Source organism: Liolophura sinensis, chromosome 5, assembly GCF_032854445.1.
Source record: "Liolophura sinensis isolate JHLJ2023 chromosome 5, CUHK_Ljap_v2, whole genome shotgun sequence".
NCBI lineage: Eukaryota > Metazoa > Mollusca > Polyplacophora > Chitonida > Chitonidae > Liolophura > Liolophura sinensis.
The window spans coordinates 17826840-17848268 of NC_088299.1; the positions used below are offsets into that span (position 1 = coordinate 17826840).

The window sequence follows — 21429 nt, forward strand, 5'->3', positions numbered from 1 at the left end:
TTTAAAATTAAGTCATTTCTGGAGAGTCTCTCATGTCTTGCATATATATATATGTATATGTCATTGACATCCAATTTTAGCTGAATCATTATTTCAAGAATTTTGTATGTTGTGGGTTTAACCGAGAGACAAGGTGGAGAACGTCTCAAACCAACTCCACTAAATGATGTGATTTTACACTCAGGCTGGTTGTTCAGTTCATTAATTATGGCTCTCCTGAACTCACTAGCTGTTCCTACTGGAACCTTTGGTACAGTATGATGTCTTTCAGCTGTGTACGGTACCATGTCTCACCCAAACCCGTATGAACTCTCAAAAAGACTCTTGAAATGCTGATGTGCCTTATGCCTAAAAAGTGGTTGTCATCGATTTTATACCTGAACCCAGTTCTGCATTTAAAAGCATTAATCTGAAAGATGATAATAACTACCACGACAGATGATGATGACTACCATGACATGATGATGACTACCATGACATGATAACTACCCTGACAGATGATGATGACTACCATGACAGATGATGACTACCATGAAAGATGATGACCACCATGACAGATGATAATAACTTCCATGACATGATGATAACTACCATGACAGATGATGACTACCATGACAGATGATGATAACTACCATGATAGATGATAATAACTACCATGACACATGATAATAGCTACCATGACATGATGATAACTACCATGACGCATGATAATAACTACCATGACAAATAGTGATAACTGCCATGACAACGCTCATGACTAGTCACCATGCAAGTTTTCAAGTTACATGTATAATTAGCAGTCTGCAAGTGCTTTGTCATATTTGTGGAGGAAAGCCCAGACTCACATCTGGTTACTGTCAAAAGTCGATAGTAACTGTCACCATCACATTAAATTAAAATTTCCATGATAGCTATATAATCAGCTTAGCATTCAAGGACTTAATGGAACCAGGCCCAGGCAGGTAAGGACTGAAGGCCTGCAAAGTGGTGAAAAAATATGGCAACCCTTGTCCATCTACTGATAGGCACAATGTGTTATTTTAAAGTTCTTACATTCAGTGTAAGTGTAACTGCACTCCTGTCTGTCAAACAATCATGGTGCAAATTTCACCTCCTTCCTACTCATGGCGATCAATCTCACCTCTGTTGTTCATTTCTGTGTCATTCTGCAAAGGAATCTCAGTTGCTGTCATCTTTATACACTACCAGTGAAATTAATTAATTCCTCGTCTTGTGGTCACATTCGAACTTTGTCGAAACCAAATGCCTTGCCGTAGACAGCAGTTTTGAAATGTTGTGTAATGCAGGTTACTCATAGTTTTGACATATAACCAAGTCCTAGCATTGAAATCACCCCAGAAAAAGATTATATTTCATCAGGGGGTTAGCCACAATTGTGAAAGAGAGTGTCTAAACATCCCTTTTTGAAGCCATTTTATAATAGCAAGGTGTCCAGATTTCATTTTCTCCTATCTCTCACCTTAAAAGTGCTGAAAACAGGGTGTTCAAATGGCACCTGTGTTCTGTTGGGCAGGTAGCTGGCTATAACCTTACGATTTCCATTGCTGTTGTAGTTTATTGTGTTCAGTGTCAGGCGTAAAGCCCTAATCATTCATTCAGTGTCAGGAGTAAAGCCCTAATCATTCATTCAGTGTCAAGAGATGTATCTTGAAGGCTGGCTTATTCCAGCTTAGCCTATCTTGTTCATCAGCATTAAACTAGTTACCTGTTTTTGTTTAGCAGACACTAATTTCATTACCTGTCACACCTTGTTTTTTTTAATTGGTGGCAGGCTACATGTACCTAATGTTTTTCATAATACATATTGTTGACAGCTTTCATCACAGATTGTTCAATTTTATTGTTCATTACTGTTTGATGGACTTACAGGTACATAATCTTACTTATGTGTTGTGCTCTATAGCTGCTGGTGTGTTCCCATCTATGTGTTTGTTTCAGATTCCCGTAGATCTGAATGTCTCTCAGAGAACAGTAAACTGGCCTTGCAGGATGCTGTCTTCCAGTTGATAGCTCACCATCAAGACGTGGATGGACTATTGGCTGAGGTACCGTTTTCGTTGTATGAAATTGAATGTGTTTGCTTGTGTGAGGGAACAGAAGGTGACTTTGTGAGACTTTGGTAACAGTGAGCAATGACTGGTGCTAGGGGGCCATTTGAGCTGTCTTACATTGGTTGAAAGTTATTTGTGTGCTTGTGTGAGGGAACAGAAGGTGACTTTGTGAGACTTTGCTATGTCAAATACATGTTCCCATATTCTCATGTCCCTTGTTTTAATACTTATTGCTATTGCCTGATAATTTTGTAGTGTGATGATCATGGCAGAGCCCAGACTGGCCATAAGGAAAAAGGAGCCCTGCCTGATAGTGTTGATGAAAATCTGTCTTCTCGGAATGATCCATCCTCCATGACAGGTCAGTTAACAATGATTCACGTATTGGGAGAGTAACACAAGGCTGGGAGATGTCTTAACAGGTTACCCACAATTTTACAGACTCTTAATATTACATGTTAGGTGTATATTACAATAAGAGATGCAGTGCTCAAGTGTTTGCATGTAATACATGTTTCAGTGAAAAAGAAAAGCCTTCTGAAGTATGGTTTTATACAACAATCTAACAAGCATATAATTTCTGGAGTGTGTGTGTGTGTTACAAGTGTAGTTAGGTCTGTTGTTATACATGCACATGGACTTCTCAGTTTTGATTGTTTTATAAAGGAGATGAGAAATGTGTTAAATGTTTATTTTAGTGTTAGTAGTTTTCATTTTGTCTTTTTTAATGAATGATGACAAGTGTGCTAATAGTGTATTGAATCTGTTGTAGTTTTCAGTTTGACTAGTTTAATCAGGGACAAGTCTAGGATTCTGAACTCACCTGTATCTGTTGTTGCTCCTAACGTCTGTGCTGGGAAGCTGACAGACATGGTGGGGAAGAGGCGAGTTTTTAAGACAGGAAATGAGACAGCCAAGCGTACCCCTGGGGGACTGACATCAACTGATAAGGTGGGAGAGGCAAGATACATAGCTATTGTTGTCTCCAAGCTTGATACATAAAAATCATTTCTTGCAAGCTCAGCATTATCCTAGGAGGCCAGTTCTTCTTTTGCAACATTTTAATTGTGCAATTTAATTTTAATAAGTCCTAGATCTTTTCCTGTAAGCTTGACATATTGTAGAGATCATTGATCTTTTCTTGCAAGTTTCACATATTTGTAGGATTATTTTTGTACGCTTGTCATGACTGTCCTGCGAACTTGTCCGGATTACGTGAAGAATAAAAGATTGCAGACAAGGGCTCTATAATAAGTGGATACAAGCCAAAGGAGAGGTGTTCACAAACTTCTTACTGTGATTTGTACTATACCTGGTAGAAACTGAGTACCTAGTAGAATAACAAAGTTTAATTTACCAAAAGTTCAAAAAGTTTACTGGGCCCTGAGAAGAGGAGCTTGATACATAGTTTTACCTAGCCAATTTTTGGAGCGTGATATACATGTGTAATGACATTTAAACAATTCTCATTATTACTATGTACTACATTGTGTGTAATGTATTAACTCAAATTTCAGAAGCAGTGTCTAATAATAGTGAAGACAGCTGAAGAATTTGTGAGGAAGGACAGTTTTAATCAGCTGCATTTTACAAAGCTTATATGTAAAGAGGTAAGTACCAGTCTGCCCATTGCAGTGCTTCTGATAACCAACCAGTGCATGTAGTTCTCTTCTCTATTCTTTACTGTGATACCACTAATAATCATTTCTTCAACCTCCCTGCCACATTGAGGGATGTTGTAGGCAGATATTACATTTAGTACAATAACCAAAAGCTGTATTTCAGTTTTTTTCTGTAAATACTGTGTAACCTCGCTACAGTGCGCTGCTTTGGAGACAAATTCCTGAGTGTTTTTAGGCTACCTCGTGCTGCAATGAAATGGCCTTGAGATCCAGCTTCGATAAATCTTACAGGTCATGATTTTGACATTGAACGATGTTATATCGATGCAAAATGTGTTTTGTCAAATGCTTTCTTATTGTTAGTTTACCATAAACGCCTGAGATTTTGTGTTACCTAAGGATTCAAGCATTTCAGCACCGCCCTACGAGTTGTATCGCATGAAGCTAGCCTCGTATCGTGTAATCACAGGCCTGAGCTGATCTACAGAACTCGGAGCAAAGTTAAACATTTCCACAAGCTGAATTCAAGTGACTTAGTTTCATCCACTTTATTTTTAAAGAAAAAAAGCTACATCACATTTGGCATCCAATTTGTCCATGTCTGCTTGCATCAGAAGTAATTCCTGGAGCTTAAATGCCTCATATTCAAAATGGTGGACTGCAGACGACTCTCAACTCGATCACGTGACCACGTCATAGCAACTGAACAGAAATAAAATCATAATGTTCAGCATTTTAATGTATATCATGCTAAATCAATGTATTAAACGAAGGAAAGGGGGAAAAAATTAAGAAGCTATTCTCAAATATTTGTGTGAGTTCATCTCAACTCTCACATGTCAACACGCCAGTAAGCCAATTCTCACTCTCTGTAGTTTGACACCTCGCTTTATAGCCATTCAGTAATGTGATTAAAGTTATCAGCATTTACTGAAAGTGTACAGATATTAATCCCTTTACGAGGCATGCCTGTCACAGTGAGCAAAATTTGTTCTGCTTTGCCGACGAAGCCACACATGCGGATGTAATGCTGTAATAACAACGTCATGCGCGTTTTCTCACAAAGAAGAGGTAACCAGTTATAACCACTTCCATCATTACAAAAAATCCATTTCTTTCTGCTTATACTCGGGTAATATTCAGTAGCTTAAGCCTAAAATATCAAATGCCGGTAACACATGGATCACACACCAACAGTAAGAAATGATGTCGCCTTATTTATGTACATTTCTTGGTGAAAAATCTTTATTCGTTTGCAGTTTTGGCTGTTCTTATATGACAGTACACCACAAATTTGGGGAGACGAGATTTGGGTTGCATTCTATCCCATTACGCGCTATATTGAGGCATCTTTTTGCGAGGCTACACTGTGTATATATATGAAGATAAATGTGAATGCAAATTTACCTATGTCTTTTGACAGGGAATATGAAACTTGATATGTAAAATGCAAATATACCCATGTCTTCTCAGGCAATAATGAAACTTGATCAGTAATGCAAATATACCCATGTCTTCTAACAGGCAATAATGAAACTTGATCAGTAAAATGCAAAGATACCAATGTCTTGTAACAGGCAATAATGAAACGTGATCAGTAATGCAAATATACCCATGTCTTCTGACAGGGAATCATGAAACTTGATCAGTAATGATGCGATTGAGCAGTACTGGTAGATTCAGGCAGACATGGCACATGATTTACATCAAGAAAAAGAAGTTAATTAAAATCACAAAACATTTAGTTATGGACTATTTAGTACAGAGAATATATACATAGGTGAGAGTTCATTGTTTGAAAACTCCAACTGATGATTATTGTGAATAATTTAGCCAGGCAGTATAGCTTGTTAGATTGTTGTCTGACACTGTCAGATGAAAGAGCGGCAGATGTATCAGTTTCCATGTGCTGAAATGGCTTTAATTCGTGTGGGTTCAACAAATACAGCATAGATTTCATGGAATACATAGATACGCATGTACCTCCAAAGTTTTCTTATCATGTCGGTAGATATTACATGCTCACATTTGTCTTGCTATTCAGGATTACCTGCCCTTGTTTGTGACCTGGCAGCTGCACAGCTCCGGAGTGATGCCCTTGGATATGTTCCTAGTAGAGTACGGATACAGTAAACTCTTGGCAACAGTCTGTTCAAACCTGCGTCTGATAGGGTGCAGCATTTGTGCCACGTTTTTTTTTTTTTGGTTTTTTTTTTTTTAAAGAGGTTTAAAGTGTAACATTATTGTGACAGTTTTGACACAGTACAATTTTGGGGGCTGCTGTGTTTCAGTTGGTTAGCGCGCTAGTGCAGCATCATGACCCAGAAGCCTCTCACCAATGCGGTCGCGTGAGTTCAGCACATGCTGGCTTTCTCTCCGGCCGTAAGTATGAAGGTCTTCAGCAACCTGCATATGGTTGTGGGTTCCCCTGGGCACTGCCCGGTTTCCTCCCACCATAATGCTGGCCGCCGTCGTATAAGTGAAATATTCTTGCGTACGGCGTAAAACACCAATCAAATAAATCAGATAAATAAACAGTACTATTAGTATTTCAGGGAAGACTGTTCAGTATTGTTATGACATTGTGTTGTCATTATTTGTGTATTGTGTTAGTTTGCAACTCACACACATTTACTGTTACATTGCACTGTTGTAATTTTACTGTTGTCAGTGTTTTTGTATCTAATTAAAGGCGTCTGTTTTTATCTTCTTTTCTTTTCAGAAAGCAGAACGACAGCAAGTTTGTAAGATGTTTTTGTGAACAGCTGAGAGATAGTTATGAAGGCCATGAAGATGAGCAATCAAATATTATTAAAGGTTTGAAATAATGTAATGTGCCATTTCAAACAGGTGAAATATTGGCTCGATTGTTTAATTAAGTTGAATTTGGTTTTTGTAATGAAAGTAAAAATTCCTTAGTGAAACCTAAAGATGTTAAGATAGATATCCTGCTTATATTTTGTACTTGCGGATGAAAAAGTGGATATTACGCAGTGTAAAATATCTTTCTATTCAGAAGGATATCCTGTCTTTCCTTCATATTAGGAAGAGTTCATGTATCATAGACATTGGGATGTTTTATTGTATTTGTCCCAAAATTTTGCTCATGACTAAGTTAATTATTTTGCATGTGTTCTATTTTCTTACTAAAATATGTTGACATTTTTTTGGAAGGTATGGTTACATGGTATAATCCTGATCCAAGAAAGTTTCAGTACCAACAAATTTATGACCTTTATTTGCCTTTAAAAATGTATTTAGCAAACACACATGTGCCTTATTGATACCTTATTTCAGAGATTTTCAGCTTCCTAGTTTCAAAGGATTTAGTGAAAGTAATGAAGATAGCTCAGGTGTGAGAAAGGTGAGAATTCATTCATAAACAGTGTTGGACTTTTGGACCTGGAATGAATTAAAAACAGTTTTCATTAATTTTTTGTGTTATTTTTTTTTTTGTTTGAGTCTCATGTGGCTGAAAAGCTTGAAATGAGATGACATACTGACATGTTGAGCCGGTAGTTATTGGTATTGCAAGCGTTAGGAACTAATCGTGATTTCAAGTGGTATAAACAAAAATGAATAAACACCAAGACCATGGTAGTCAATACAGCACTGTTCCCAGATAATTTCTGAGACATAAATAAAGTCATATGGTCGTTGTGATAGGTTTGCAATAATGGGACAGTGTCATGGTACATGTAGGAGTTGAATCATCATGGAAGTCTCAATCAGCTGGCAGTTCTCATCCATTGATTGGTTGATTTCTGTAAGTTGATGTAACAAATAATGTTGTTCACAGTGATTGAGCAAACCAACATGCTTTTGTATGTAAAACAATGCGTGAAATTTTGTTTTTGTGGTGATCCAGCCTGATTTGTTCACGCCCTTATGGTTTTAAAATATGTTGTATTTGTTTTGTAAATCTGTTTATTTATCAATTTGATTGATTTTATCTGGTGTTTTTGCGCTGTTTTTCAGATAAGTGTTGCTGTACTGGAACTATGGCTCTCAGGTAGGATGAGCACTAAAGTATATAACTGTTGCTGTTTTCGTCAAAGAATAATGTGAAATCAAACATAGTTGCAGGTGTGTAAATTGTAATTTATGCTAATTTCAAGTGCAAATCTGAGGAACTGTATTAAACTCACATCCTACTGATGGAAACTTTGACTGTTCACAGATATTGTGGATTCTGTCACTCATCCAATCACAGAAGCACCTGACAGCAAGAAACCAGGGATGGAAACACCAGTTCAGATCCAGACTGAGGTCAGCGAGACTAACCACAGCTTTATCAACCTTCTGATGTCATCAAAACAACTCTGCCAAAGCACTTTGAAGAGATTTTCTACCCACCTTATTTACCATTTGGTGAAACAAGGATCTGACTTGAAAGGTAAGATGAATGTTCAGACGTGACTCAGTGATAATGCGATTGATCACTGTCCACTAGCACACAAGAGTTGTAGGTTTATTTTCAGACAGGAAGTCTCTAGATTCCCCTGCTCTCGATATTCTTAAAGCATTTATGGCATTTAGCATTTTATGAGATTCAGGGGGCCATTTGCACAGCCTTGTGTTGGTTGAAGACCACTCGCCTTCCACCAGTATGGTGTGCAGATTTGTGTGTCACACCTGTGAATGTTTGTCGTCAGCTGTCCAAATGTCATCAGTTTACCAACGTTTGTCGGTAGCTTTCCAAATGTCATCAGTGTACTAACGTTTGTCGGTAGCTTTTCAAATGTCATCAGTTTGCTAACGTTTGTCGGTAGCTGTCCAAATGTCATCAGTTTACCAACGTTTGTCAGTAGCTGTCCAAATGTCATCAGTTTACCAATGTTTGTCGGTAGCTGTCCAAATGTCATCAGTTTACCAACGTTTGTCGGTAGCTGTCCAAATGTCATCAGTTTACTAACAACACTCCAGTTTCCTATACTGATAAAACAGACTGTCATCGTGTAAGTCAAAATTCCTAGGTTTTACGTTAAAAACACAGTCAATAAAGTAAATGAAAATGGATGTCGTGTATTGTGTTCAGTATGGTGAAGATACAGGTACATTGTAACCTGGAGTCCCCCGATTTTTTTTGGATGATTTTGTTGTGTTAAACGAGGTCCAACTAGTGTGCTCCAACTTATGCATAGCGGTTATGTCAAAACGGTTTGAAAAAACCTTGCGATCTCAAGCAACTGACACCATGTGGATGCAAGCACGTATAGATCAAAAGAACTGTATACAGCTGGATACTTAAGGTTTGCAGAAAAGTAAAACATGTTCATTTGCTTAGTCAGCAGTTGTCAGTGACCATAATATATACATATATATGTTTGATTGATGTTTTATGCCGGTCTGTACCTGAAGTGCCTGTTTGAAAATTTTCCTTGAAGGCAGATTGTATGGTATTGCCCGTTTATGTTTTAGTATCAGAGGCTATACAGAATCAACACCAGTGGACGTATGCAAAGTCCACCAGAATTCTTAACATCTCTTATAAAACAGGTAAAAAAGATAGTTTGCCAATTTAAGTCTATTTCAATGATGTTTCTTAATCAGAAATCGTTTTCTCTAGTCGTCCATTGTAAATTAAGACAGAAATTCGAAGTACTATTCTTTAAAGGCAAACACAGATAAACACATAATTACTTTCTTAACTTGTTTAAAACAGTGGCGATAAACTAAACATTATTATCAAAACTTGTGAACGTGTGAATATTCTATTGTGTGGCCTTCTTGTTTTTTGTGACAATACCTTTGTAAGTTTTAGTTTGTGTCGTACCCTGAGTGTCAGCGTCTAATAACTGGGAGGGCAATGTTGAACAAAATTTGGTATTTTAAAACGTACTGCCGGTATTGAGATCAAGGTTAGCGCACATATAGAGCACAATAACACCAGGGGGATATTCTGTCATTGATTCAGTGTGTACATATTAAATAACGTACCTTACCAATTTTGGGACTTAGTGTATTATGTATTACAATCTGAGTTAAACAACATGTTAGCGGTGGTATCACAGAACGTATAGCATGTATTGACCTGAAGTTTTACGTGCATGTAAGGCACAATGTCCCATCACTGATGCTCTGTGTGCATATTGATTACAGTAAATTACCAAATTCATGATTTCATTTATTATGTATTGAGCTGAAGTTCTGTGTTCATGTATCTGTTCGGAGCCTTGCTACCAAATATAAGTTAGGTGCTGTGATCTTTGGAAGTGTAACAGCTTGCCAGGTGTTTGTTGTTTACCCTGGCAACTCCAGTTTTCTCCACTCAAGAAAATGACCACATTGGTATATGTGCACAGGTTTTGGCATTTGGCATTGGCAATGGTCAAATAAATATATGTGAGGCCCGTTAGTACTTGTATATCCTGTTTTGTTTTGTTCACAGTTGTTTCTGTTGATGACATCAGAGGAGATTGGGAATGTACTGAGTACAGTTGTTCAGCAGCAGGAGCTGGGATGGCGCTTTACCCTAACGCTCACCTCCACATTTCTCCTCTGTTATCCTGATGCCCCAAACATGGTGAAAGGTGATTTACCTGTAATCTGGCACAGATCAGTGCCTCCATATTGAGTGTCCTCTGTTATCCTGATGCCCCAAACGTTGTTAAAGGTGATTTACCTGTAATCTGGCACAGATCAGTGCCTCCATATTGAGTCTGCTCTGTTATCCTGATGCCCCAAACGTTGTTAAAGGTGATTTACCTGTAATCTGGCACAGATCAGTGCCTCCATATTGAGTCTCCTCTGTTATCCTGATGCCCCAAATGTTGTAAAAGGTGATTTACCTGTAATCTGGCACAGATCAGTGCCTCCATATTGAGTCTCCTCTGTTATCCTGACACCCCAAATGTTGTAAAAGGTGATTTACCTGTAATCTGGCACAGATCAGTGCCTCCATATTGAGTCTCCTCTGTTATCCTGATGCCCCAAATGTTGTAAAAGGTGATTTACCTGTAATCTGGCACAGATCAGTGCCTCCATATTGAGTCTCCTGTTATCCTGACACCTCAAACGTTGTGAAAGGTGTTTAACCTGTAATCTGGCACAGATCAGTGCCTCCATATTGAGTCTCCTCTGTTATCCTGACACCTCAAACGTTGTAAAAGGTGATTTACCTGTAATCTGGCACAGATCAGTGCCTCCATATTGAGTGTCCTCTGTTATCCTGACACCTCAAACGTGAAAGGTGATTTACCTGTAATCTGGCACAGATCAGTGCCTCCATATTGAGTGTCCTCTGTTATCGTGACACCTCAAACGTTGTGAAAAGTGATTTACCTGTAATCTGGCACAGATCATTGCATCCATATTGAGTCTCCTCTGTTATCCTGACACCTCAAACGTTGTGAAAGGTGATTTACCTGTAATCTGGCACAGATCAGTGCCTCCATATTGAGTCTCCTCTGTTATCCTGACACCTCAAATGTTGTGAAAGGTGTTTAACCTGTAATCTGGCGTAGATCAGTGCCTCCATATTGAGTCTGCTCTGTTATCCTGACACCTCAAATGTTGTGAAAGGTGATTTACCTGTAATCTGGCACAGATCAGTGCCTCCATATTGAGTCTGCTCTGTTATCCTGACACCTCAAATGTTGTGAAAGGTGATTTACCTGTAATCTGGCACAGATCAGTGCCTCCATATTGAGTCTGCTCTGTTATCCTGACACCTCAAATGTTGTGAAAGGTGATTTACCTGTAATCTGGCACAGATCAGTGCCTCCATATTGAGTCTGCTCTGTTATCCTGACACCTCAAACGTTGTGAAAGGTGTTTAATCTGTAATCTGGCACAGATCAGTGCCTCCATATTGAGTCTCCTGTTATCCTGACACCTCAAACGTTGTGAAAGGTGATTTACCTGTAATCTGGCGCAGATCATTGCCTCCATATTTAGTCTCCTCTGTTATCCTGACACCCCAAATGTTGTAAAAGGTGATTTACCTGTAATCTGGCACAGATCAGTGCCTCCATATTGAGTCTGCTCTGTTATCGTGACACCCCAAACATTGTGAAAGGTGTTTTACCTGTAATCTGGCGTAGATCAGTGCCTCCGTATTGAGGTATTCACAGCAGGTAAATCTCCACTTCAAGCAGGGACGTACATGTATATTTTCCCACATGAAGTCTTTGACGAGCTTTGGTGACAATAAGCAGGCAACAACAACAACGTGGCTGGCTGCGCCATCTAACACACGTTGACGATCACTCGTCTCAATTCTGCCGGTTTGAGGTACAAGTTTGTGTGTTATACACAAGTCTGTATGTCACAAAGACTGTGTGGTGGTTTACCTAAGGCACTGTGGTTTCCACCGCTAATAGAACTGGGTGCCACACTACACATGAAAAATTACTTGCATGTCTTTGAGAAACAATCAGAGAAATAATAAATTTTATACTGGGCGAGAAGTACCCAGGAGAAGAGATGCATGCACGTGATGAACACATGGATGTTCCGCTTGTTTGTATTAGCAGTAGATGAAAGGCTGTGGATGACTTTTAACTTTTTATATAACACTCCTTTTCCAGCAAGCTGTTTGAATTCATGACTAAATGAGTTCATTTTTGCACTTGAAAAAATGGATTTTTTTTCTGTTTTTTTTTTTCTTCGTCCCCTTAGATTTGTTAAAAGAGCTTCTGGGAAGGGCTATGGAGAACTGTGAGACTCTTCAGCTGACCGGTGTTTTCCTGTTGGCAAGACAGGCCTGCCTGGAGGGACCTCATATTTTCCCACCATACAGGAACTGGTTCTCTGTAGGTCATGTTGTCCTAGAGGCACAATGGTCATTCCAGGGATCGTTAATTACCAAATTCCTGACTTAGTGTATTGTTTACTAAAATTAATGGTAAATGAAATGTTAGGGGCGGTATCTCAAAGAATACAGGATTTATTGACCTGAAGTTTTACGTGCATATAAAGCACAATGATACATGGGGGTGCGATGAGAAATCCACCTGTTTATAAGTCTCAAAATATGCTAGGATAATATACCAAAGTATATTGTTGAACTATGCCTTTTTACCGTAACTATAGTTTTCCAGTGACAACAAACTTCATAAACTGTGATCTTTGTGGTGTACCTGGTATGCAAGAGATCCATGTTCTAAGTAGTAATCCTCATATGAAGAGACTTACAACTGTACAAATTCAGAGAAGTGTTTCCCTCTCTTATTTTCAGATCACATTTGGAGACTCCAAATCTCCAGCGAACAACAGGAAGACATTCTTGTTCTTGATGAAGTTTTTATCTGATATTGTTCCATTTGAGACGTCTCAACATTTGAAGGTATGGGGGTAATTGGCTATGTGAAGACTTTCCTATTGCTTGTCTCACAGTTTACTTTTTTTTTTATAGTCACCTGAATATATAAAGTCCAGTTGAGTATACAGTACAGTCCTGTGCTTGAAGGGACATGTAATCTAATTGAACCTTGGCTGTGGAGAGTGGTCAAGCACACCCATTACTGAAATAAACACTAGAGATGTTGTAATGTGCTCACATGAAAGCTCATGGGATGTGTGTTCATTTTAGGAAGGATATTTAGCAAATCATCACATAATGATGATAATGGATTATTGAGATTATTATCATCTACATTTATTGATTAAGGGATATAAATGTAGTTCATTTTAGAAGATTGGATAATTTATTTGTAGAGCAATATTACGATGGTTATGTCCAGGCTTTTAGGGGTTGAGAACTTTTTGGAGAAATACAATGTTGAGTATAAAGAAAGTTTAGACAATCAAATACAGGGATCATTGTTCAGGTACCCTTAAAATCAGATTATACAGAGATCTCTATAGTATTAACTGTCTGTACATATATATATATATGTAAGTTTGTTTGATGCATGTGGCCAGCTTAACTGTTTTTTCATTAACTTTATCCATTGATTGATTGTTGTCTAATGCTGTACCCAAGAATGTTTGACGTATGTTATGGTTGGAGGAAACCAAATGGTGACATTTGAGTTTAGCTGTATCTGTGGTTGTGTGTGCATGTTGTCAGGTGCACATTCTGAAGCCACCGTTTGTACCCTCCAAGTGTAGAGAGGTTCTATCAGATTACCTGACGCTGGCTAGAACTAGGCTAGCTGACCTCAAGGTGAGTAGTCGTCTGGTCTTATTCCTGTACACGTCTCTGAAACAAACATGCCATCTGAGGTATGTCACTTTTCTCATTTATAATAGTTTATGTACTGGTAAAATTAAACCATTTGTTAATTAAAGCATATGTGATGCCTTCATCAAAAGAAGAATAAAAACAAATATATATCCCATACATATATGTAGTGAAAGCGTGTATTAGTTAGCCTTTGGTGTTTGAGTTCAGCTCATGCTAGTGTCCTCTCCAGCAGTATGTGGGTAGGTCTGCCAGCAACCTGCTGATGGTTGTGTTCTACCTCACTATAACGCTGGCCACCACTGTACAAGTGAAATGTTCTTGAGTACAACATAAAACACCAGCCAAAATAAGTCCATTTTAAATTAGCTCTTTGTCTGAATAGGAACATGAGGATTTGAGAGTGACTTGTTCTGTTTGTTCATTGGTTTGCTGGACTGCTTCATGTCAGACTATTAACTGCTGAGTAGGGTGCACCTGTCAAATCATGCTGACTGTGAAATAAATAACAATAACTGGCGGGGTTATTTGTATGTGGATTGTTTTTTTGTTTTTAATAAGGAGTTTAGGGTCACTCTCGTTTGTTTATTAGTCTGCTGAACTGTTTTAAGTCAGACCGCTACCTGATGAATATGAATCAGGTATCAGATGAATCCATATCAGGTCATGCTATCCTTGTGACGGACTATTTCCAGGTAAGGATACATTTGCTGATCGTCTGTTGCAGGACCCTATTGACTCCGGAGGTGTGGGGGATACAGCAGCACCTGGGACCAGCTCTGACAAGGTGATAGTACATGCTCTCTACTCTGCACGTCGTAGATGTGATTCAAAAATTGAAGCCTGTAACAGATTGTCGTCGTAAAAATTGTGTTCCATTTGTGGCGTGTGGAGTTCTCTGTGATTTTGGAGAGTGTCAGGTTGCAGATTTTTAATGATTACAATGTGTGCAAACGGGAGATTTGTTAGATATGCAAAGTCTGTGTTTCACGTGTGCAAAGTTTGTCAGAGGTCGGAAGTTTGTCCTATGCATTCCAGTTTTCACCCCCCATAAAAGTGAACGGCATAGTAAAAGTGAAAATTTTTGAGTCCTGAGTTAAAGAACAATTAAGTAAATAAATATTGGGAATATTAAGTGTATACTTTGTTAGATCTGACAGCAAACTCTGCTTAGCGAAGATTGTATATCTGTGGACACCAACTGACAGTGTTATGTTTGTTAGATCTGACAGCAAACTCTGCTTTGTGAAGATTATATATCTGTGGACATTAACTGACAGTGTTATGTTTGTTAGACTTCAGTAAAGAATAATAAAAGATGTTTTTTAACAATAATATTTCACATTCAAGGCACAGAAACTGGAAAATGAGATAGAGAAGGCTTTGGCGGTGTTTGACAGTTCAGGGAAAATCCCCCCCTCTATCATTGAAGCCAGGTATGTAGCGTTTAGACATTGTTTTACATCTTTCAATCTATAAAATTATACTTTTTGCTATTATTCAGGTAATGTTTTTTTTTTAATATTTATACTAAAGTGTTGAGTCTAAAAGCTAAGAAGGGTAGGGCTTGAGAACTTGGGTATCAAGAATGTACAAACAAGGGAATGTAAGTATAAATTACAGCTGGGGCCCCTAGTTAGTTTAATGATTGAACAATGACCTAAATGTATAACTTGTCAACCTGTACTTTTAATATAGTTGCAACCCATGGGATACCTGTGTTAAGTTTATACATGATTATGTGTGGCTGATCCTCCCTAATGTCTGGTGAATACTTGTAGTAATAACCACAACATTTGTGCACAGTTTACAGGCTTACTTATTACACAGAAAACATCTCGTTTTTCCAGCATCTTCAGAAAACCATACTATCTGGGAAGATTTCTTCCTGTGTTGCTCCAGCCCAGACCTGTAAGTATTTCACTGTAATATCGGTCATAACAGCTTTTGTAATCCCTGTTCTGGACAGTGATATATAGATTTACCTGTTCAGGAAATCATCATTCTCTCGCATCACCTGTAATTAATGCGCTAGTACGTGAAACCTAAAGGGCTGCTTGGAGACTTTACCTGGTGGCAAGGTAGTCAACCCTCAGCCTATGGAACATAAGCTCTAAGTTCAACCCCAGTATTGGACAGGGAATGTCAAAAATAAATTAGGAGTGATCAAATGTTGCTGTATGTGTGAAACCAGGAGTGATCAAATGTTGCTGTATGTGTGAAACCAGGAGTGATCAAATGTTGCTGTATGTGTGAAACCAGGAGTGATCAAATGGTTCTGTATGTGTGAAACCAGGAGTGATCAAATGCTGCTGTATAGCAGTTGTCTCTAGAGAAATCCTGGATCTCTGTAGACAAGCAAATTACCAGAAACCATATGTCAGAGACTCATAAGGAATCTCTAAAACGTGTTATGATCTGGAGGATTAGTATAATCTGAACTGTATGATTACACTTATCTACTTCTCAAGACTTCCCAGTAACAGAAGACACCAACTAACAGTAACTTGCCAGAGGTCGATGGTTTACCCTAGGCACTCCAGTTTTAAAAACTGAGGGCCAGTTGAACAATTCCTTTGTGGCTTACCACTACTCCAATGCCATTCCATTAGCCTTCGTTACCCGCTGGTACAGAACTCTGCTGTGGTTAGTGGGTATGGTTGTCAGGCTAGCAGAACTACAACCAGCCCTCTGCCATTCCACAGGCAAACTACAGACAAACCACAGACAGGCTGCAGTCAAACTACTCAAAGCTTGTTACAAAAAAGTTTTGCCTGCCTGCTACATGTATGCTATCTGTTCCTTTACAGCTACCAGATATTCCTGATAGACGAATGAAGCTCATAGAGGAATTAAAAAGGTTAGATTCTGGATGGATTGAAAGGTGTTTGATGAGTTTTCTTCTGGATGCAAAGAAAGATATTGCATACAGTAGGCAACAGCTGATAGATAGACTCTGGGATAGATCACTGTACACATAGTATACTTTGCAATTGTGAAAACATCAAAAATTATCAACAAAATAATATTAATACATGTAATTACATTCATGTTATTTTTGCAGACTGGTACATGTAGATAGTTACAAATTAAATTAATTTATTTCAGATCAAACTGAAGATTTTTTTCTTGGAAATTTCTTGTTACATTCAGTTAGCTTACCCGATTCTGCAAGAAGTGCTAAATTTTCATGCTTTGTTTCTGATGTTGACAGGGCTGAGAAACTCCCCGTTTCGATGTACACCAGCTATGTGAAGGCCTGTGAAAAAGAGAAATCTCAACTTCTGGAAGGTGAGTCATTACTTTATATCTATACATAAGGTGGAGGTTCAACCTGGGCATTGAGCAGAGCTTTCATTGATTCCTCCACTTTTACAGTTTGTGGAGCCTTTGTGACAATATGCAGTCCACAGGCTTCATTTTGCCGATCAAACAGTCTAATGATCATAGAAGACTGCTTGTCTTTTCAGTATGTTTCAATATGTATGTCACGTCAGTAACCACCTATTCATATATAAATTTTATGCTTTTTCTTCTAAAAATTGTGTTATGCTGTTAATGAAACCTATTTTATGACTTTTTTCTTATATTTTTGATGATATATCTCCCCAAAATCGCAATAAGAACCGTACAAGAAATCCTGGATGTAACTTTGATTCTTGTTGTGACTGGTGAAGCTGGGAGACCTTGGGACCAAACCCAAGTCAGGTCATACCAAAGACTTTAAAAATGATATTTGCTGCTGCCTTGGTTAGCACTCAGCACTGAGAGGTTAGAGCAAGGAGCAAGACTGGTTGACCAGGTGTCAGTATAATGTGACTGGATGGGATTTTAGGTTTCAAAGTACGACGATAAACCTCAAGAATATATACATACATTTATTTTGACCGGTGTTCAGGGCTGTACATAGATGATGATGACTCCATGGAGGACGCTCTCTTACAGCCCATGGATCAGCTGAAATACAAACTTAACCAGCTGCTGGAGACTCTGAGCCAGTCCAAAGGGGAGAGCACCCAAACAGGCTGGAAAGGTTTGTACCCCATTAGATCTTTTTAATTAGACAGTACACACTGATTTGGAAAGTGATTTTGTATAGTGAGCCTCACTTCTGATTTACACTATTTGACCTAAAATTCCTGTTCAAGGTTAAGTTACCCATCTTATCTAATTCTGATAGATATGTCCATCTAAGGAAGGTGTTTTGAGGTTTGGATGGCAGGAACATATATTACTACTGGCAAAGTGTAAATGTCAGATCAGAAAATATGTGGGCACATAGATGACAGTAAATTTTCTTGAAGTAACACGTTCACATAGTTGTGAAAGTGGGTGCATGTATATAAATGTCCAAAGAGACTGATATGTTTTTTTAAAAACATATATTGACAGTTTTTAGTCTCCTGATATTCAACTCCAATAATTCTTTTGATTCCAGACATGCTTTCCCATGTCTCAGAGAAGCTGGATGTTGTGTTAGCCATCCAGGGGAAAGAGGCAGGGGAGGTTGCTCAGACATGCAGTTTTCTCTTTTCTAACTGTCCACAGCTCACCCACAGCAATTTACAGGTAATCATACAGGTGTAACAGGGTGAAATATAAGTGCTATCTAGCCCCGAGCTGGTTGGGGGTTGGGTTGAAGGCTGGGGTCAGGGGGTCAGGGGGGGCTGGGCATTTCCCTTTACTCTGGTGGTAGAAACTTGGACTCAAATCCCATAGATTGCTGGTTCACATCCCCAGCTGGCTTGTCCCATTACTGTTCAGCAGTGAATATGCCTCCATTAAACCTGTATCACTAATCACTATCTCCACTTCATGACTTCATTTCCTTGCTTACAGGTAGTAGACGCCCTGCTGAACACAGTCTGCAGGATGGTTGTCCAGGGTGGTAAACACCTCACAGTGCTGGCTGATAGCTTGCTAGCCCTAGTGAAGATGCTGTCCCACCACCCTACCATCTACCCAGCCCTAGTGGTAAGGGTGTACAAGCTGATTACAGAACAGGTAATACTTCTGTAGGTGTGGTGAACTTCACAAATACTTTTTGTACAACAGATTACATATTGTATGTACTTTAATTCTTCAACCTCTTTGCATGTTTGCAAGGTGTTTATTCAAGCATATTCTTAGGGCATTATTCTGTAAGGACAGATAAGATCATACATAACCTGGCCAACCCAACCAATGCAGTTTTTCCTAGAATCAAATTAAAAATGCGCATAAATTGCACTGGAAGTTGCTCTTTCATATGGGAAACAGTTGAGGAATCAGGGTATCACAAAGCTGATCTGAAAAGATTGGCATTTGGAGCTGGAATTATAGTTTATGGGTAAAGTTGCATAGTACACTTATATAAAGTGTTAAGCAATATAATGTCCTGTGTCAGATAACTTCAACTAACACATAATGTGTGCTTTGCATAATTAATTTGGAGATAAAATGATACTCAGTTGTAATGGTCATGATGACTATGTGCCAGATTTGTTGATGTTATTAAGTTTTTTTCTTTAACTTTAGGGCCTTAGATTGGAATCTCATCATATTTTTGGGATTACTGCCTTATTAGTTTGTCTAGGAGCCACCTCAGACCTGTGGCCACCGATCAGTGTGTATGACAAAAACATGTCAGCTCATGATCTTGTTCAGCACCTGAGTGGTCAGTTGTATCACCACACTAGCCAATGGATGATGTTTTCTCTGAGGTAAGCAAATGTAGATCCATGTGTACCTATTAGTTCAGTGTACTGCATTGGTGTTCCAGGTCTTAAATTAGAGATAAATGTCAAATCTAAAGTAACTTAATTTTTAACATTTAAATGTTTTTCAGACATAGTAGCTTGTTTAAACTAAAAAATATTAATTGCTTTAGTATGATGTTTCAGAAGAGTGAAATGCAAATTTAATGTTTTGAACAGATTGTAAACTCTGAATTTTCTTATTTGGGTTTTATTTCGTAATTTAGCACTAGTAAAACATATTATTATATACATGTGTAATATAAGCAATGTCATTGTCTGACTGACTCGTACTTTGTTTGATAAACCCAGTCGATGCACCCTGTTCCCATCGTAGTGAAAGTTTGCATGTTTCAGGTTCTGTACATCATACCTGCGACATAGCTTCTGGCTGTTCTCAGCCACTAGTGTTGAGGGGGGAAGTGATACCTGTGTCTTTGTCCCAAAGTTTCTAGTGCAAAGTTTGCATGTTTCAGGTTCTGTACATCACACCTGTGACATAGCTTCCGCCTGTTCTCATCCACTAGTGTTGTAGGGGGAAGTGATACCTGTGTCTTTGTCCCAAAGTCTCTAGTGCAAAGTTTGCATGTTTCAGGTTCTGTACATCAAGCCTGCGACATAGCTTCTGCGTGTTCTCAGCCACTAGTGTTGTGGGGGGAAGTGATACCTGTGCCTTTGTCCCAAAGTCTCTAGTGCAAAGTTTGCATGTTTCAGGTTCTGTACATCATACCTGCGACATAGCTTCTGCCTGTTCTCAGCCACTACTGTTGTATGTCGAAGTGATACCTGTGCCTTTGTCCCAAAGTTTCTAGTGCAAAGTTTGCATGTTTCAGGTTCTGTACATCATACCTGCGACATAGCTTCTGCCTGTTCACAGCCACTAGTGTTGTATGGGGAAGTGATACCTGTGCCTTTGTCCCAAAGTCTCTAGTGCAAAGTTTGCATGTTTCAGGTCCTGTACATCATACCTGCGACATAGCTTCTGCCTGTTCTCAGCCACTAGTGTTGTATGGGGAAGTGATACCTGTGCCTTTGTCCCAAAGTCTCTAGTGCAAAGTTTGCATGTTTCAGGTTCTGTACATCATACCTGCGACATAGCTTCTGCCTGTTCTCAGCCATTAGTGTTGTATGGGGAAGTGATACCTGTGCCTTTGTCCCAAAGTCTCTAGTGCAAAGTTTGCACGTTTCAGGTTCTGTACATCATACCTGCGACATAGCTTCCGCCTGTTCTCATCCACTAGTGTTGTATGGGGAAGTGATACCTGTGCCTTTGTCCCAAAGTCTCTAGTGCAAAGTTTGCATGTTTCAGGTTCTGTACATCACACCTGTAACATAGCTTCTGCCTGTTCTCAGCCACTAGTGTTGTATGGGGAAGTGATACCTGTGTCTTTGTCCCAAAGTCTCTAGTGCAAAGTTTGCATGTTTCAGGTTCTGTACATCAAACCTGCGACATAGCTTCTGCGTGTTCTCAGCCACTAGTGTTGTAGGGGGAAGTGATACCTGTGCCTTTGTCCCAAAGTCTCTAGTGCAAAGTCTGCATGTTTCAGGTTCTGTACATCATACCTGCGACATAGCTTCTGCCTGTTCTCAGCCACTAGTGTTGTATGGGGAAGTGATACCTGTGCCTTTGTCCCAAAGTCTCTAGTGCAAAGTTTGCATGTTTCAGGTTCTGTACATCATACCTGCGACATAGCTTCTGCCTGTTCTCAGCCACTAGTGTTGTATGGGGAAGTGATACCTGTGCCTTTGTCCCAAAGTCTCTAGTGCAAAGTTTGCATGTTTCAGGTTCTGTACATCATACCTGCGACATAGCTTCTGCCTGTTCTCAGCCACTAGTGTTGTATGGGGAAGTGATACCTGTGCCTTTGTCC

At 39.0% G+C, this 21429-nt stretch overlaps 1 protein-coding gene across 1 annotated transcript in view; it reads left to right on the forward strand.

The window, feature by feature from the left end:
* Positions 1–21429, forward strand: part of LOC135465520 (Fanconi anemia group A protein-like) — a 54344-nt gene that overhangs the window by 387 nt on the left and 32528 nt on the right. The window contains exons 2-23 of the mRNA XM_064742759.1: positions 1960–2066; positions 2328–2433; positions 2845–3023; positions 3590–3682; positions 5739–5866; positions 6992–7058; positions 7673–7706; positions 7875–8090; positions 9116–9193; positions 12317–12450; positions 12876–12983; positions 13710–13805; positions 14551–14610; positions 15174–15259; positions 15674–15734; positions 16634–16683; positions 17038–17114; positions 17722–17856; positions 18262–18392; positions 18663–18827; positions 19341–19525; positions 21106–21195. Of these exons, the coding sequence (XP_064598829.1) occupies positions 1960–2066; positions 2328–2433; positions 2845–3023; positions 3590–3682; positions 5739–5866; positions 6992–7058; positions 7673–7706; positions 7875–8090; positions 9116–9193; positions 12317–12450; positions 12876–12983; positions 13710–13805; positions 14551–14610; positions 15174–15259; positions 15674–15734; positions 16634–16683; positions 17038–17114; positions 17722–17856; positions 18262–18392; positions 18663–18827; positions 19341–19525; positions 21106–21195 (2386 nt within the window). The remainder of the gene's footprint in view (positions 1–1959; positions 2067–2327; positions 2434–2844; positions 3024–3589; positions 3683–5738; positions 5867–6991; positions 7059–7672; positions 7707–7874; positions 8091–9115; positions 9194–12316; positions 12451–12875; positions 12984–13709; positions 13806–14550; positions 14611–15173; positions 15260–15673; positions 15735–16633; positions 16684–17037; positions 17115–17721; positions 17857–18261; positions 18393–18662; positions 18828–19340; positions 19526–21105; positions 21196–21429) is intronic.